General features: G+C 50.6%; 8 protein-coding genes across 8 annotated transcripts; 4 read left to right on the top strand and 4 right to left on the bottom strand.

Moving 5' to 3' along the window:
• Positions 1–179: 179 nt before the first annotated feature.
• PV06_04579 (uncharacterized protein) lies at positions 180–2,753 on the top strand. The gene has a single exon (XM_016405490.1). The coding sequence runs from the start codon at positions 418–420 to the stop codon at positions 1,765–1,767; it is 1,350 nt and encodes a 449-aa protein (XP_016263696.1). The 5' UTR covers positions 180–417; the 3' UTR covers positions 1,768–2,753.
• Positions 1,685–2,691, bottom strand: PV06_04580 (uncharacterized protein). The gene is made up of 2 exons (XM_016405491.1): positions 2,567–2,691; positions 1,685–2,483 (listed from the first exon to the last, which is right to left on the bottom strand). Exons 1-2 carry the CDS (start codon positions 2,637–2,639, stop codon positions 1,795–1,797), a joined length of 762 nt encoding a protein of 253 aa, XP_016263697.1. The 5' UTR covers positions 2,640–2,691; the 3' UTR covers positions 1,685–1,794.
• Positions 2,754–3,045: 292 nt separating the features above from the next.
• On the bottom strand, positions 3,046–4,235 carry PV06_04578 (uncharacterized protein). Its single transcript, XM_016405489.1, has one exon. It carries the CDS (start codon positions 4,146–4,148, stop codon positions 3,129–3,131), a length of 1,020 nt encoding a protein of 339 aa, XP_016263695.1. The 5' UTR covers positions 4,149–4,235; the 3' UTR covers positions 3,046–3,128.
• Positions 4,236–6,682: 2,447 nt separating this feature from the next.
• On the top strand, positions 6,683–7,503 carry PV06_04577 (uncharacterized protein; the record flags this gene model as incomplete). Its single annotated transcript, XM_016405488.1, has 1 exon — positions 6,683–7,503. The coding sequence occupies exon 1, from the start codon at positions 6,829–6,831 to the stop codon at positions 7,501–7,503; it is 675 nt and encodes a 224-aa protein (XP_016263694.1). The 5' UTR covers positions 6,683–6,828.
• Positions 7,504–7,730: 227 nt separating this feature from the next.
• PV06_04576 (uncharacterized protein) lies at positions 7,731–8,943 on the bottom strand. Its single transcript, XM_016405487.1, has 2 exons — positions 8,890–8,943; positions 7,731–8,602 (listed from the first exon to the last, which is right to left on the bottom strand). The coding sequence occupies exon 2, from the start codon at positions 8,597–8,599 to the stop codon at positions 7,898–7,900; it is 702 nt and encodes a 233-aa protein (XP_016263693.1). The 5' UTR covers positions 8,600–8,602; positions 8,890–8,943; the 3' UTR covers positions 7,731–7,897.
• A 733-nt stretch (positions 8,944–9,676) lies between these two features.
• Positions 9,677–11,101, bottom strand: PV06_04575 (uncharacterized protein). Its single transcript, XM_016405486.1, has 3 exons — positions 11,017–11,101; positions 10,722–10,937; positions 9,677–10,668 (listed from the first exon to the last, which is right to left on the bottom strand). Exons 1-3 carry the CDS (start codon positions 11,035–11,037, stop codon positions 9,961–9,963), a joined length of 945 nt encoding a protein of 314 aa, XP_016263692.1. The 5' UTR covers positions 11,038–11,101; the 3' UTR covers positions 9,677–9,960.
• A 644-nt stretch (positions 11,102–11,745) lies between these two features.
• PV06_04574 (uncharacterized protein) lies at positions 11,746–14,568 on the top strand (the record flags this gene model as incomplete). The annotated part of the gene is made up of 2 exons (XM_016405485.1): positions 11,746–12,621; positions 12,669–14,568. The coding sequence occupies 2 exons, from the start codon at positions 11,746–11,748 to the stop codon at positions 14,544–14,546; spliced, it is 2,754 nt and encodes a 917-aa protein (XP_016263691.1). The 3' UTR covers positions 14,547–14,568.
• Positions 14,569–15,036: 468 nt separating this feature from the next.
• PV06_04573 (uncharacterized protein) lies at positions 15,037–15,874 on the top strand. Its single transcript, XM_016405484.1, has 2 exons — positions 15,037–15,237; positions 15,307–15,874. Exons 1-2 carry the CDS (start codon positions 15,192–15,194, stop codon positions 15,768–15,770), a joined length of 510 nt encoding a protein of 169 aa, XP_016263690.1. The 5' UTR covers positions 15,037–15,191; the 3' UTR covers positions 15,771–15,874.
• The last annotated feature ends 149 nt before the right edge of the window (positions 15,875–16,023 follow it).

Raw genomic sequence — 16,023 nt, 5'->3', positions numbered from 1 at the left:
CTCGTACGAGAACGACAGGACTTCCCCTAAAGGGAGCATTTGACTTACCCTAATAGTTTACAACCTTGCGCCTAAATGTTACGCAATATGCTTTTGCGCCATGTGAACACTCCGGATAACCCGAAGATAAAATGGGGTCGTAGCAAGGTTGAATCTTGAAGACCTCTGTACAACGTACGGTTCAGTTCTTCGTCAGCACTATTTGTTCTCGCCCAGCTACATCCCTTCGAGGCCCTGTTGACGTTACGCAACCGCGGGATCGTTATGGTGCAACCACTTTGATCGGACTACTCCGTACTCTAGACAAGCTAGACAAGCTCAACTGAAGACGACACCACCAATACCAACATCGGCCCAACTCAACGGCCGTCCTTGGAAAGAAATCGCAGACTCGCAGACATCATATCCTCAAACCTCATGGGTCGTCAAACGTCTCTGCGGCAGCTTGCCGCTCATAACTTATCTACTCTTCGCCGGCAGCCCTTTACGGAAATATCGGGATCATTGGGCGACCTGGGAACTTTTCTGCCCATCGTCATTGCCCTGACCGAAGGGCATCAGATATCTTTGACCACGACACTGATATTCACCGGGATATACAACATCCTGACAGGATTCTTCTTCGGAATTCCCTTGCCTGTCCAACCCATGAAAGCCATCGCTGCTGTCGCCATCCTCAACGACCTCACGGCAGGACAGACGGCCGCAGCGGGCATTTTTGTCTCCTCCTGCATCCTCCTCTTCAGCATCACCGGACTACTCTCTTGGTTCACCCGCGTCATTCCAACTCCCGTGGTCAAAGGTATTCAAGTTGGAGCTGGCTTGAGTCTAATCATAAGCGCGGGAACCAAAGCACTCGCTTCTCTGTCATGGACAGGACCGTCTTGGGCAGACAATTACATCTGGATGATCCTGGCATTCCTTGTTCTATTCGCCATCAGTCTACGGCCTCGAACACCATATGCCTTGATGCTGTTTGTCCTCGGCATCATTTTCGCAATAATTCGAGTCAGTGGGGATTCGCATCACCATCTGCCTGGCTTTCGTCTGTGGCACCCATACGTGCAGAGTCCTACCGCACCGGAATGGAAAACCGGCATTCTTGATGCGGGCATAGGACAGCTACCATTGACGACCTTGAACTCTATCATCGCCGTCACTCATTTGGCCGCGGATTTGCTGCCAGAGATACAGACACCCTCCGTCACATCTGTGGGACTCAGTGTCGCCGCAATGAATTTGTTCGGGTGCTGGTTTGGCGCCATGCCAGTCTGTCACGGCTCTGGAGGTCTTGCTGCTCAGTACCGCTTCGGTGCAAGATCTGGCGCCAGCATTGTATTCCTTGGTCTGCTCAAGTTGATCGTTGGCGTTCTATTCGGCGAGAGCCTCACAGACCTGCTCCGCAAATTTCCATTGGCGTTGCTGTCAGTCATGATCATTGCCGCAGGCTTGGAGCTGGCCAGCGTCGGGGAGAGCCTCAATACACCGCGTGCAAGAGATATTTACAAGGAAGGAACGCAACCTACACCTCCTCCTCCTGGTCTCACAGACGAAGAAAGGAAGAAACGGTGGACCGTGATGCTTGTGACAGCAGGACTACTTATTGCGTTTAAGAACGACGCAATTGGCTTCATTGCTGGCATGTGCTGTCATTGGAGCTACCAATTGCCATCACATATTGCAAGCAGGCGTGAAAGGACAAGGACAGCATCGTCAGAGAACAGTCCCGACACTCCGGATGAAAATCAGGCTTTGCTACCACGATAGGGCAAAAGGATGAAAACGATCTCCAAACTACCACGGTATCGTGCCTTCTGAATTAGAATAAGTCGCGGTAACCCCATCTGGACCTTCTGCCACCAGCTGCGCCACCCGCACAGCGCCGTGCTTGGGATGCGTTTCCTCGTTCAACTCTGCCCCGTTCAAGTTTGTCGCGCACAGGCCCGGGCACACGACGTTGACTTTGAAGTCGGGGTACAGCTTCGCATAGTACACCGCCACCCCGTTGACGCCTGACTTACTCGAGCTGTACCACGGGACGGGGTAGGGCTTGCCACGTTGTAGCGTCCGCTGGACGCTCCCGAGTCCCGAAGAAACGAAGATGATCTTGGGCAGTTTGGACTTTTCCAACAAGGGGATCAACTTGTCGGTCAAGACGGCCGTGGAGATGACGTTGACGTTGTAGGTCAAGTTGTACCTGTCGCGCAGCGTCGCGTCGGCGGGGAGCTCCCTGCCGCCCGTGCCGGCGTTGTTGATCAGGACGTCCAGTCGGCCAAAGTGCTGCGTGATGGCCAGGTAGCAATGCTCGACGGACTCGTCGTCGGTGATGTCGAGTTGGATCGGGTTGACGTTGATCGGCGCCCCCATGGACGCGACCGCTTCTTCTCCCTTGTGGGTGTCCCGACAGCCCATGAGGACTTGGAACGTCGGATTTTCTAGTGCCAGTTTCTTGACCGTCTCGTAGCCTATCCCTGCATTGCCGCCTGAAGGTCACATTCCCACCGCCTTGGGTCAGCGTTTCGCGCCTTTGACCAAAGTAGCGTTCAAACGGGGAGGCAAAACTTACCGGTCACCAGTATGATGGTCTTGTTTGCAGCTGCCACGCTGGACGGTCGGTGGAGGAGCGTGGGTCGAGACATGTTTTGTACAACTGTGCACAGTAGGTCGGAGTCAGGGATCAAGGAGTACTCGGTGGAGGTGTCCTGCAAGGGTCTATTTTTCGGGTTTTAATCAAAACCACTCTCCTCATAGACGGTCGTATGGTACTTGAGTACTGACTACTACCTTGGAATACCTAGGTAAACAGGTTACAATGTCAATTTTGCCCCCCAGACACGAAGTTGTAATAATCAGGTACGTATACGTACGTCATAGTAATAATCTGTTTGTTGTTTCCTGCGATTGTGCGATCGCGCCCGATCATCAGAACCGTTCGGGCCGTTAATCTATTACCGAGCGAAGATCATATTATGGCACGAGACCATGGACTATGCATTTTCACATCCGTCTTATGTAGGCAGGTAGAAGGCTGAACACACAAAGGACGTTTGAAGTACGGTGTGCAATCCCCTACGAGTACTCGAGAAAAGTTGATTATGCCATTTGCGATCAGGAAATGTGTGTCACGTCTACGCCGTCGTCCCGTCCAACTTGGTAAATTGGCTCGGGCCTCCTGGTACCTGTAACCAATTCCGATCATCATAATGCTCCTCCCCCTCGATCAGATGAAAAGTGTAGATTATTCGTCCCTTTCGACTCGTGTTCTTTTTACTCTTGTGCAGGATGTTCCCATGGATCAAAACCAGACTTCCAGCCTTGACTTCTCCCAGCACGTATTCCTCGTTGTTCCCGTCCGACGACGAAGACGACGCCGTAGAGTCTACTGCGTGCTCGAAATCTCTGGGCCACTGCTCCTCTTCTTTGGGTATAGGCACAAACGTGGTCCCCGTGCCGTCCTCGTTTCGCACAAACCTTTCATTTATCGACGCTCTGCGATGGCTACCGGGAGCAAAACTCAGGCATCCGTTCTCTGCCGTGGCATCCTCCAGGGCGATCCAGAACCCAACGGCCGAAGGGCGGTTCGTGTACAGGAACGTGCTGTCCTGGTGTGGGTTGACGGCGCCCCCAATCTCGGGTTGTTTGCATATCACCATGCTCTGGAGCAATCTCGGATCTTTATACCCCAGGTCCCTCGCAATGGCCGCGTTGCGCCGACCGACGCTGCCCGCGTGTGAAACGTTGCCAAACTCGGGCACCAACCCATGCAGGTTGTGCCCGATCTTGTTGATCGCCCTTTCTTTGGGCTTGATCAACTCGCCCGTCTCTTGGTCGAACGCGTCGTCCTCGAAGAAGAAGCGCACCTTGTCCCCCGAGGTCAAAAAGTAGTCGTCCCCCACGTGCTGTTTCGAGGTCGTGTCGCCGTTTTCATCCTTGCCGGTGGTGAACCGCGTCATGGGGTGGTCCGCCAGTGGGAACTCGGTGAGGAGCTCTTGTGTCTTGGAGAGGAGACTCTGGCACGTCTCTGGAGAGAGGTATGAGGGTATTACCAGATAGCCATCCCGCCAAAAGGTCGCAATCTGTTTGGGACTAAGGCCCGTTGGTAATTGTGACGGTGCCGTCGGTTCTGGTGAGATCCTCGAGGGAGCCATTGTAGAACGCGTTCAACATAAAGTGGAAGAAGACGTCGTTAGTGATATTGACGGATAATTATTTGTGTCTTGCTGGAGAGATTCGTGCCGCGAGTACTGGAAATTCCGATGTAACATCTGGCGGAGATGACCATATGGAGGGGCTTCCAACGGACAGGCCAGTGGGCCCTCGCTACTAACCTACAATAGGTAGGTACCTAGACACTGTACTCTGGCAAGAATGCTTATTACCTAGGTAGTACTCCGTATTGGACCCTTGTTGGATGGACCCAAAAGTGACGCCCGAAAGCCTTATCGATATCATGCATATCATTACAGTACAAAAGCAAAGTTCTATTTCCCGTGCGGAATACCACTAGATGTATTCCATATTCCAATCGATTTTATGTACTCGTACAACACATGATAGCTTCAGGTTACTGACCCAGTGTCACCACTCATGCACCGGGACTCTTGCAAGCAAGCCTCTCACTTCAACCATAACTCAGCCGCGGCAACAAGTTCAAAGTTAAATCTTTGGCCAATGCTCCCGGCTCTTGAAGCATAGCGAGGAAATTCTTGTCCTTCACAATTATCTCAACATGACAGACCAAATAGTCCATGACCAGGGCCCGCAATCTATCCATTCCATTGTTCATGTCGACTGTGTTGCTGTAAATGTATTTTACAAGCTCGACAATGTCATCTGTGCGATTTTCAAACAGTGTATATCTTGTCAAGGTCAGGCGAAGCTTTTGCAAGGCAAGATCCCGAAGCGCGGAGATGGTGTATCGGTCTGAAAAGACATAAACTTTTGCATGGCAGAGGAAGACCACGCTGTAATCCTCCCAAGGACCCACGTTGACGCGTGGCTTCCACGATGGTATCTCATTCACGTGAGCTGCTTCGCTGAACTCGTCCCAAAGCTCAGAAGAAAGCTTGGGTGTCTTGGTTATATCGTGTCGGGCGACCTCGGGTTGTGATGCTGCAGCTGGCGCTTCTTCGTCGCGGAACCAAGGCCGACGGTTTGTCCTTCTCTTTTTCATAGCGCGTAGCGTTTGGGTTACGGAATCGGACAGACCAGGAAGTCCTATATCAATTGAGTCGTCCTCTCTTTGATCGAACATTTTGGCAGGCGCCGCACCGGCATTGGACTTTCCAGGGCCGAATGGGCTTTTGTTGTCAGTCAGAAATGCCGTCGAAGGCTCGTCAACAACATTTTCCGCGGGCTCGGGGATCGCAGCGGGCGGAGGAACTGTATATTCTCCGGTGTATGCAAATTCCAAGAAGTGGAGGAAGGTGTCTTCGTCGACATCATCAAACACCGCACAGCGCTGCCGAGATTCCACCATGCCGTTCGAGACAAGCGCAGCAAGAGGGCGAGACTGCTTCGCGACCAGTGCAGAGTGGACATAGAATAGTTTCTTGTCAGGACCTATGAGAAATTGAAAAGGGTCCGAACTCAAGAAGCTAGAGAGGTCAGCATTTTCTATCAAGCTGCCAATATCAGAATGCGGGGACATACTCCTTGTACGGGACGTCCATCTTGCAGGGTGTGTTCATATTTAGAGCCATCTGAGCAGGTAAGATGAAAGATTTAGAAAAATGATATCCAATGAGTGATTTAAAATATGGAGGTGGTTCTAACCACCTTTCACATGGATGGTGTAAGTTGTTTGGTAACAAACGCGCCTGGTGAAGAAATACAAAGACGAAGACAAACACTCTTGCGGCCATGGTTACATGGCATCAAACTGTACCAATCGCAAACTGTACCAATCGCGGCTGCCTCGAGTTCTACTTCAATGCCCTCATTGCGGTGTGCTCTTGGTAGACATAGCGAGCTTCCGGTGATGCTCCTGAGGCAGGAGGCATATCGTGGTGAAAACGGGAAATACCTTGGACGTTCGTAGGAAAGAAGACCTTAGGACACGGAGAGTGACGACACATCAGTCACACAGTAGGACTGTGTCTCTCCAGCCGTCTCGTATACTGCCATTCTGCTGACAGGTGATGGACTCCGTAAGAATGCAAAGGGTGGAATTGTTGACAAGAAAAACTACGGAGTAGCTACGTTATATTTCCAGCCCTCTGAGTTGCCTACAAACCCCACCTTTTCATTAATCCCTGCTATTTATTGCGGCGCTGCCTGGTTCGAACGGTCGCACCTAAAAGACCAAACTCCGATTTGTCTCCAGGCATGAAACTAGCATGGATCCAGGCAAGGCTGGCAGATTAGCTTCATTATCAGCGTCCACAGGGTCACTAAAAATGAATAGGCTGGATCCTTTCTACAGTACTACGTCCTAGTACGGAGTACTCCTAGTACGTACTGTAAACTCCCACCGTCCCTCCGAGGCAAAACGAGGCATCCGCCAGCCCGCCTATTTTACAGCCGCCCTCCTGCCATACTTGTACAGAGTAGTCTTCTAGGCTGCTCAGAAACGGAGAGGCTGGAAGTCATTTCGCGTCATCAATCGTTTCGGGATACGGAGTAGTTGCCTACCATGTGCAGCATCATGCATGTCTCAAAAGGCCGTTCTGCAGCTGAAATGCCGATACGGCTGCACTCGAGAACTTGTCTTCCTTCTACTCCGTACACGCCTAGGCGCTCTCCTTCAATGCTAGGCGAGTACTCCATATGAACACCTCACAGCGCAGAACCAGCACCAGATAGAATTCGTCCGTTCGTTATCCTAGCATGGCCATTATTGAAGCCAGAGCTCCTGGCCAGGGATCAGAGTACATTCCGGTAGTGCCGGCGACCTCGAACGAGTGGGAAAGCAGTTCGACTTGGGTCGAGTCGACGACTCCAGCCTGGACATCATCATCTTGGACGCCGTCGAGCTCTTGGGGTTGGGCTACGAGCACGACACCCTGTACGACTAGCACCTGGGTACCTATCTCGACCTGGGTACCTATCTCGACGACGCCATGTACCACCACGCTTGTGACAACCCCATGCAGTACCACGTCGCTTGTACCTGGTGTCACCACTGGCCCCTCTGAGGTCATCGTCGTGCACCACAGTGGTGGTGGCCTATCGCCTGGCGCGGTGGGCGGCATCGTCATCGGCGCTTTCTTTGGCGTGTTCCTGCTCTTCCTTCTATGCATCTTCTGCCTCAGAGCCCGACGGCGCAACGCATACTACGTTGACGACGAATCATCAGAAGATAGCCGCCGGCGCCGGCCGCGACCGGTCGATCCTTACGGAGGCAGAGGGATGACTTTCGTGGGCGGCGGCAATCAGCGAGAGACGAAGGTCGTCATCACAAAAAGTCAGCGCATGTTTGTTCGACCGCCTCCTGCGAAGAGGGAGAGGATCGAGACTTACCGTAAAGAGAGGATGGTGGTTGTGGATGAAGACGATGACTAGAGGAATTATGGAGCACTGGAGAGGCTTTGTCTGTTTCTTTCATTTCAATCTGATTTCACAAACAGGGTGGACGGGATGGATGTCTAGGTCAGGACATGTGATAACGATGTTGGATGATGTCCCAGGGCTCATGAATTATGATATTCCATTGGAAGGAAAGTGGGAATTACGGTTCAGCAACTTGATGATTTACCAAGTATCATTCATTTCAATCATTATGACACAGTAAAAATTCCTAAAATAAAACATCTTAAATACACAGGTTGGTCCACACAAGTCGAACAACACCTGTCGACCTACTTAATCCCAAGCCCTGGTGAGGACTCTTCTCGTAAGACAATGATAGAAAATACTTCAGATCTCTCCCAATAACTCCAAACGGTCGCTTTCCCAATCATAAATTCAGAGGCGTCGTGGCATTGTACCAACTATATGACATGCTCCTCGCGTTGCTAGGAGGTGTTGGTCTTTCATATACTGATGGTCTAGGTGGCGGCGGCGGATAGTCATTGTACCCGTAATAACCACCGTGCGCAGGTGGTTGAGGCGGCGGCGGACGGTGGTGATACATTGACGCAGGCCTCGGAGCAGCTTCGACAGGTCGATGTCTCGAGTACGATTTTGTGGAGCGTCCACCACCACTGGATCCTGAACTCGAACTCGAAAGATCATCGTACTGCCTGGATGGTGGTTCTTTTCTCGAACGCGGCGAAGTCTTGTGTCGCCTTGCTGCTGAAAGGGATGATGACGGTGACGCTACTCCTCCGCCTCTGGCCCAATGGTCTTCTTCTGCCGCTTCGTAGCCGTCGTCCTGGTCGTAGATGGGCAGCTGAGGGGCGGAAATGATCCTGTTCTTGCCGGCGATCTTCGCCTTGCCTTCGCCCTGGTGCCTCAACTTTTCAGGGGACGCCGACAAGTCGTAAGGAAATTGAGGTCGGGTGCTGATGGGTTCTTTCTTGCTGGACGGTAGCGGTTGGCAACTGAAGTAGGCCAGTGGTCCCTTGAAGGCAGACGTAGGGTCGGGGTTGACGACCTTCTTGCGTGGCTTGGGCGCCGCAACTTTGACCCATCCTTGCGGCGTGAGTATCGTTGGCATGCTCTAGGGATATTCTGATTAGGTACTCAAGATACTCAACTCAAGTACCCGGTACGGACACTCTGTATTGCTATGTCAAAGTGAAGGAGAGTAGTATGGGTTTTGAGACGAGAAATTATTACGGAGTAATCAGCAATGGAAAAGTCCTGGACATCTCGATGCTGAGAATCATGGGGCAGAGAGAGTACTCTGTGACTGTGATTGTCACCCCCAGCCACGCCGGCTGTGCAGGGGGGAATTGACGAGGCTGGGAAACAAGACGAAAGGCAAATTTGCCAGTTGATGCTTACTTTCTTTTCTGAAGACAATCAAATTGAATAGTTTGCATCCGCATCGCTTGGGGACAGGCACTGAATGGGTGGTTCATCCGCTGGTTGAATTAAGAGGTGGTCTGTGATTTTGATGCGCTCGGTCCCTGATCAGGCTGTGAGTAATTTACGGGGCGAGTCACGTGCCGCCATAACCATCTGCAAGGCTGGAAACGACTACCCTTACTCTGTAAGATTTTCTACAACAATTCATTGTCATGCCCTCAGTGATCTCCTTATGATTGATGGCATGGCCGGACAAAAATGGTTAAACAGCCTGATCACATAGCGAGGTACAGAGGGACGGACATTGTTCTTCCAACCAGGGAGTCGCCCTGTGGACAGGGGTCTTAACCACGTACATTATCTTTCCCTCTCGAAACCCCTTCGCATCTCATCACTAGCATTCACTCATGACTCTCACATAGAGAGTTCGAGCCGGACTGTGATCCAAAAAAAAGGATCATTTTTTCGAGAAGCAAAACTCTAACCTCAAGGCCAACCACACGCTGAGTGGTTGACGTTGAGGTCGAGGGAAATCCTTTCGACAGGATTTTTTCCGTGGTATCGTCAGGTCACTCCCCAACTTGGTCATTCACGGGTAGAATGCCATGAAAGCTGGGGAACACCTCACCCTACCGGGATCATTGGTGTCAGAGCCTTGCGTCTAGGATTCGCGGCTTGGCTCAAGTAAACTGCCTCATGTCTGGTGAAATCCCCTTACGCCATCCGACCGCGGTAGGTCAGGTGACACGGGTAGCCACGAGGAATTGTTGAAGGATGTTCAACTCTTCAAACATATAACCCTTGAGTATTCAAACGAACTCTGCTGTCGGGATAACCACTTCACAGACACAAGTCATTCCGACAAGCACAACCCCACAGGCTCTCAAAAATAGCGCATACTACACTGACACCAACTCCTTGCAGACTTTGGATGCACTATGCTTTGTTTTCAAAAGTAATGCCCCGGTGTGGTCGTAACGCTAATCAAGATATTTGCTTTCTGTCGACTTGTGGATTTGGGTCGGATCTGAGCCAGCCACACTTCCTTCAGCCCTGAGTGGCTCCGCTTGCTTTTGCCGAGTCTACCTCTCCAAGATGAGTGGCATGAAGCTCGGCCAGATTAAAACGTCTGAGCCTTTCAAACTCATTTCCAACAACACTCATACCGACGACGTTTCTGTACACGTCGATGAGTACAAGTTTGTCATAGCCTTTCAGGTCAACACTATGTCTCCCGGCCCCCAGCGCGGCGATCCTATCAGCCACCATTCGTATCACATCATCTCTGTTGAGTTTGTCGTTGTTTCTTATCGTTGGCCGGATGGCGAACTTGCAGCCGGCAGAGCGCTCTTCATCGGTGGAGTCTACCCGAAACTCTGGTGGGAGCACTTCATCACACAAGCTTTCAAGCCCATTATTCAGAGTCTTTCGTATCATGCTCACGGGGGTCAATCTTTTAACATAGCGGCTTCGTGGGCCTGTCGAATCCTTTCTCGAGGCTTCCTCGCAAACGTTTCGCACAGTATCAACCGGATTAAGCGATGTTTCGCCTTTGGAGTTCGCAGGGAATCTGATGAACGATACGCATGGTATGTCAAGGGTGATGAAAGACAGTTTCGGATTTGATGTGCCTGTAGTTGATGACATGGAACGTAAAGACTCCAGCTCTGCAAGAATAGCGGCTTCTATATCCATCTCCGCACCATAACTGCCGAAGTCTGGTTCTTGGGATGGCTTAGAAGTGGAATCGATATACTATTGGCGTCAGCTGGTTTGGACGCTCCAAAATATGAGGACTGCATATGTACCTCGCTGAGAATGTCGGAGATTTCTCGCAGGCACTTCTTCTCTTGACCCTTGTCACAGGTTACGAAGATACCACGATCACCGCTGTGGATGCCGGAAGCGCTTATTGCTATCGCTCGATCACCGTTGCCTCTGCCTTTATCTCGTCCCTGAGGCGATCGCTTTTGACCAAGATTCGTGTTCTTCTTCCCTTCATTCTGATTGCCGTGCGAATCGGTCTAGTCCAGCAAAGTTAGAATGACCAGTCTCGCGTTTCGACCGATTTGCGACCAGGAAGTTGGGACAAACTAGACTTGCCGCTTGCTCTGCATGGTCCATCCTTGATCGCTTGGAGGAGCTTTGCGTGGACTCTGAGATGTCGAATTGTGACCCTAGTAATCGCCATCACAAGCCTCAGACGATATTAAGACATACTATGAAGATTTGCACAGCAAACGCTGGGGTCATAAAAATCTAAGGTCACGTGCGATCCAATAAATTAGTTCCGCACGATGGGTCGACATGAAGATAGCTTCATTCTCACTCTTCTTCGCCTGATATTTCCTCGAAAAGACAAAACTCATATGGCCGCCATGGCATCCTTACATGATGGAGGATGTTCCGCCTTTTGTAGCCGCCCCCTGTGTCATAGTGAGACGCATCTTTGACCCTAGGACGCAGTCAAAAGGTGACCTCACGATGGCCGATTTACGCGCCGGCAGGTCATGGTCAGAACGACCTCGAAGGTACAAATGTGCTTCCGATCGATGCGAGCTTGCATGTGCGAGACCCAGTAACTGAGATACCATTTGTCCGCTTCGCTCTCGAGCATCGCGCGATAAAGCTGACTAGACCGATATCGTGCGACTCGACCTGCTTCAAAACCTTGAGCAGATGTAGAGCACTTCGAGAATACTCATCAGGTTAGCTACGGTATTGTATATCGTAGCCGCGCTTTCTACATGTATGTAGAACTTGAATGCCTTCCGTGTCCCTTTTTTCCAGTCAATTGCTTCATACTTTGATGTCCGGAGCCAGTGTCGTGATATGGCGCCGCAATCTACTTCGAAGCAGCGACATTCGGCCTCAAGAGCAGTGCCAAATGGTGGTCTCGGTGGATTTATATGCTCCGATCCAGCTGGCAGTACTGAAGCATTGGTGGCGACCAATGCAAATTTTGTACAAGCCACTACCATCGGCAAACGAAAACAGAAGCCTCCACCGATTCTTACTTCTCGTAGCACGCCAGACTTATCGACTCCTTCTATCAAGACTTCAGCAGGGCCGATGTTGGAGTATGTGTGGCCATGGACTCCGAAGACGCCAAAAGATCGCACTTGGCTGAAGTCACATCCTGAAGAGGATGTGAATACACGGCTATCAGTAGTGACCCAGAAAGATTCTACGGTACAAAGTGATTTTTATCGGTCACCGCCAGAGACACCACTCACTCTGAGGTCTTCACTACCGATAGAACTGCCTGGCTCCCTGCTGCTTCCAAGTCAAGGATTTCCGCAGACAGATCCCATATCACCGCCGCCTTCACTTTGTCTAATCCGCCGAGACACGCAAGATTCAACGATCAGTTCTGTTCCTACTCTGTCAACGTCGGCCTCAAGCAATGATATCACAATGGACACGCTACGAAACCTGACAACCTCGTCGAGAAGGAACGACCAAAGCATCATGCCTTCTTACACCATTGGCAATCGTAATGCGCAAGAACCTCGAATCACAAAACCCTTCACTGCCATGACCGTCGAGGAGTTACTGGACTATCTTCTACAATGCAAGAATAACGCAACGGTGAAGGATCTGTGGCTACCGGCAATGCGGAACCATGTCGACAAGATGGCGGAATTGATACTGGACGCTACCGAGATCAAGGTTGATGACGGCCTCTATCAAATCAACATCAGTCAGGTATGGACTCGTGAGTGCTGCTTTGCGCTGTGGTTGACAATAAACAGGACTTGAATGATTTCGCTCACGAAATCCGACTCCTGTCAAATTCTTTTCGAAAAATCGTCGAGTCGGCAGAATCGCTTGCCGAACGAGATAGCAGGATCTCTCATGAACGCCTCGAAGCGCTTGAAGCTCAAAACAAGGATGTTTCGACGAAGATGCATGCCAAACAGAAAGTCGTCGATAGACAAAGCAGGATGATAGAAGAGCTCAACCATACCATTTGTGATATCGTTCGAGTCTTGGGCGCCTTTATTGAGACCAATGTCCCACGCTGGATCGACACTGTGGAAGACCCCAGAACGCAGGAAGTTCTTCAATTAGTATCGGATTACACTTCTCGCGGAGATGACAGAACAGTCCCTTACTTTCGTGTTCCTGAAGCCACAATCTCAAAGTATGCACAAGGTCTGCATGAAGCCCACACAGTTGTGAGCGAGTACCGCAAAATGCTGCATGGACAGGTCGCCATGATCCGTGAGCAGTCACACAGTCTTGATGCATATACAAGCAAATACGAGGGTGCCGTACGCTTAATGAAACAGCGCGATCATGAAATGGTGATGCTTATACAACAAAATCAGGATATGACGAAAGAGTTGGAGAATACAAAATCTGCTCTCGCTCAAAGCCAGCTTGCTAATGTCGAGCAGGAAGACCTGGCTCAGCTTTACGAAGAGCTACGCGTTGAGATGAGCACTCTCAAAATTGAACACAGGATGGAACTGGAGAAACGCGAGATCGAAATCGGCAAGCTCCAACAGAAGCTGGGTAGTGCTCGAGAAGAAGTGATTGCGAGAAGGGAAGATGTCAAGAATATCATGTCTCAGACACGCGCCGTACTTGAGTCTACACGTCAGCCAGAACCAATCTTGCGAAGCAGCAACGCATCCAAGGCACTAAGATTTCTGGGAATGGAGCGTGAAAAAGATAAATCGAAGTCTACCTCATCTTTGGCTTCCAGCCGGAGCTTGATGTCGTTTCCGCCAGACACAGCCAACATGCCGGCCGACTTGAGGTGTTCTTTCAAAGAGCAAGCTCCCCGACTCAGCAGACCTGTTGCCCAACATGTAGGCTCTTTCGACCAGCCTTTCCATGCTCAAAACAGTCCGAATGCGTATACGACTAGTCATCTTAACCTCGACGACGCGAATCCACCTTCTGCCCGTCCCAGAGCCGGGTCATTGAGTACACTGCAAAACTACGCGATGTCTCGATTGCCTATGGACACTGAGAAACTGTTACCTGATCCCCCTGCACGGCCTGAACCACACCGATTGTCATCTGCACGGGTTGCAGACATCACACAATGCATTGCAAGTCCGACAGCTGCACAAATAGCCAGTGACTACTTCAAAAACAGTGTCCTTGGGCAAACATCGGCACGTCGAGTGTTGAGCCACATTCCAGAACTTTCGATGAAGAAGCCACCAGAAACAAGTCCTCAGCATGATGAAGCGCGCGATCAACGGCGTAAATCTGACGACAGCGTTGCGAGTGCCGACCGAGAAATGTATCGACACAGCGTCTGTGCACTGGACATGCTGAATTCTAATACTCTGCCGTACGATGGGACTGAACACGATTTGACCAAGTATGCCCAGCACCGCCAAACCGAGGTGTCCCCTGGCCTGGAATATGATGAGGACGCGGGCGTTAGCGAAAAGGCGCACTTCGAGACTGCAGTAGCAAATCTGCACCATATCGGACCAGGGAGTGGCAACTTGCGAGCAGCACTGGGCAATCGGCACAGGACCCTTGAGGTTGACAATCAGGCCAGGAAAAGCATGGTGTCCGATACTTCTGAATATCAGACCTCAGATTCGGAGCCTATGACTGTCACTCAACTGTATCATGAAGGTGGGCGCCATATCCGCGGCTGAGTACTCTTGCAACAGAAGAATTGGATCATGAGAGGACACTTGCTCATGGATTTTGGTTATTGCATGATACACATCGTGGACACGAACACAGCGGGTGAGATCTTGATGCCTGGAAAGCCCGACGTGACCTGAGAAGGCATACTTTGTCAATTATGTGCATGGGCGAAGTCGCTTCAGGACTGGCAAATCGCTCCGGAAGAGTCTTGGGTAAAACAGACCTGGGTAGACTGTATTCAGAGTCTCGGTGGCTTATTGGACGGGATGTGTGATTGCGAAGAACTATCCTAGATAATAATCTTAGTGCTGAGTAAACGTAGTGTCTCAATTGAATAACAGATGAACCTGAAGATGAACCTCAGGGCAACCCAGTTGGAATAGATCCAGTAAATAATTACAGCCCCAGAAGTGCGGAGTGGCGAGGCTGAACGTATATTTTAAATATAATTCCCTCCACAACCTTGTCTCTCATTATTATCTACCCTCTGCGATTCTTGTATGACAGACTCAGATTACAACAACCGAGGCACTATGTATCGGGGTCTGTGCTAGCACCGAACTTCTGGCGTCGACGGATTATTCATGTACAAGCACATATAATCCATCGTATACGTTCATCCCGGCTTCTTCTTACGAGTCAGGTACACAATGACAGACAACTTGTGCGTTCTCTTCGTATGCCTAGGCAATATCTGTAAGTCTTTCAACCTAGCCGATTTCCCCTGCCCCTTCTGTTCGTGGTTGACTTGGCATGTGCACGAAGGCCGAAGCACAATGGCAGAAGGTGTCTTTCGATCTCTTACAAGTTCCCACCCTCGTATCGGCGAGATCGACTCTGCTGGGACGGGAGCATACCATGTCGACGACCCTCCTGATGACCGAACTATCGAAACCCTTCGTCGACACGGTATTACAGATTACGACCACGGTGCACGTCAGGTTACTGTGCAAGACTTTTTCGACTACGACTATATCTTTGCCATGGATACGTACAACCTACGGGATCTACAGAGACTCCAACGCAGAGCCGAGAGCAAGGGAAAGGCCGATAAGATTCGAGCAAATGTCATGATGTTTGGGGAATTTCATGGTACTGGCAAAAAGGGTAAAGCTGAGGAAGTGGTCGATCCTTATTATGGAGCCGATAACGGCTTCGAAGTCGTGTATGAACAAGTCACTAGATTCACGAAGAACTTCTTGGAGCAAGTCGCGGATAAGAAGGTATGAGCAGCCAGGCTGGTTTACGATGTTGTAAGAAAACCGGGATGTGAATCTGTGTTAGGTAACGCAACAGTCTTGCTCGCCGGGATAGATGACTAGGCAATGATATCCATGATAGATTCGTAATGTATGGTATGCTATGATAATCAGCACATCGCGGGACTATCTAGCCACCAGCATGCCCATCTGCAACTGTAGAGATACTGGTACTTACAGCGATCGTAGCCTCAGTCTACTCGAAACTGGATTTGCTCAGCCT

This window comes from Exophiala oligosperma (assembly GCF_000835515.1).
Source record: "Exophiala oligosperma strain CBS 72588 unplaced genomic scaffold supercont1.4, whole genome shotgun sequence".
NCBI classification, from domain to species: Eukaryota; Fungi; Ascomycota; class Eurotiomycetes; order Chaetothyriales; family Herpotrichiellaceae; genus Exophiala; species Exophiala oligosperma.
This window is presented reverse-complemented; position numbering and strand designations above follow the sequence as displayed.

Bases quoted from the DNA above. Each gene is read 5' to 3' on its own strand.
- PV06_04579 (XM_016405490.1), top strand. From the start codon at position 418: ATGGGTCGTCAAACGTCTCTGCGGCAGCTTGCCGCTCATAACTTATCT.
- PV06_04580 (XM_016405491.1), bottom strand. From the start codon at position 2,639: ATGTCTCGACCCACGCTCCTCCACCGACCGTCCAGCGTGGCAGCTGCA. The intron at 2,484-2,566 runs GTAAGTTTTGCC...TGTGACCTTCAG, and splicing joins GACCATCATACTGGTGACCG to GCGGCAATGCAGGGATAGGC.
- PV06_04578 (XM_016405489.1), bottom strand. From the start codon at position 4,148: ATGGCTCCCTCGAGGATCTCACCAGAACCGACGGCACCGTCACAATTA.
- PV06_04576 (XM_016405487.1), bottom strand. From the start codon at position 8,599: ATGCCAACGATACTCACGCCGCAAGGATGGGTCAAAGTTGCGGCGCCC.
- PV06_04575 (XM_016405486.1), bottom strand. From the start codon at position 11,037: ATGGACCATGCAGAGCAAGCG. The intron at 10,938-11,016 runs GCAAGTCTAGTT...TTGCTGGACTAG, and splicing joins TGGACCATGCAGAGCAAGCG to ACCGATTCGCACGGCAATCA. The intron at 10,669-10,721 runs GTACATATGCAG...TGACGCCAATAG, and splicing joins TCTCCGACATTCTCAGCGAG to TATATCGATTCCACTTCTAA.
- PV06_04573 (XM_016405484.1), top strand. From the start codon at position 15,192: ATGACAGACAACTTGTGCGTTCTCTTCGTATGCCTAGGCAATATCT. The intron at 15,238-15,306 runs GTAAGTCTTTCA...ATGTGCACGAAG, and splicing joins CGTATGCCTAGGCAATATCT to GCCGAAGCACAATGGCAGAA.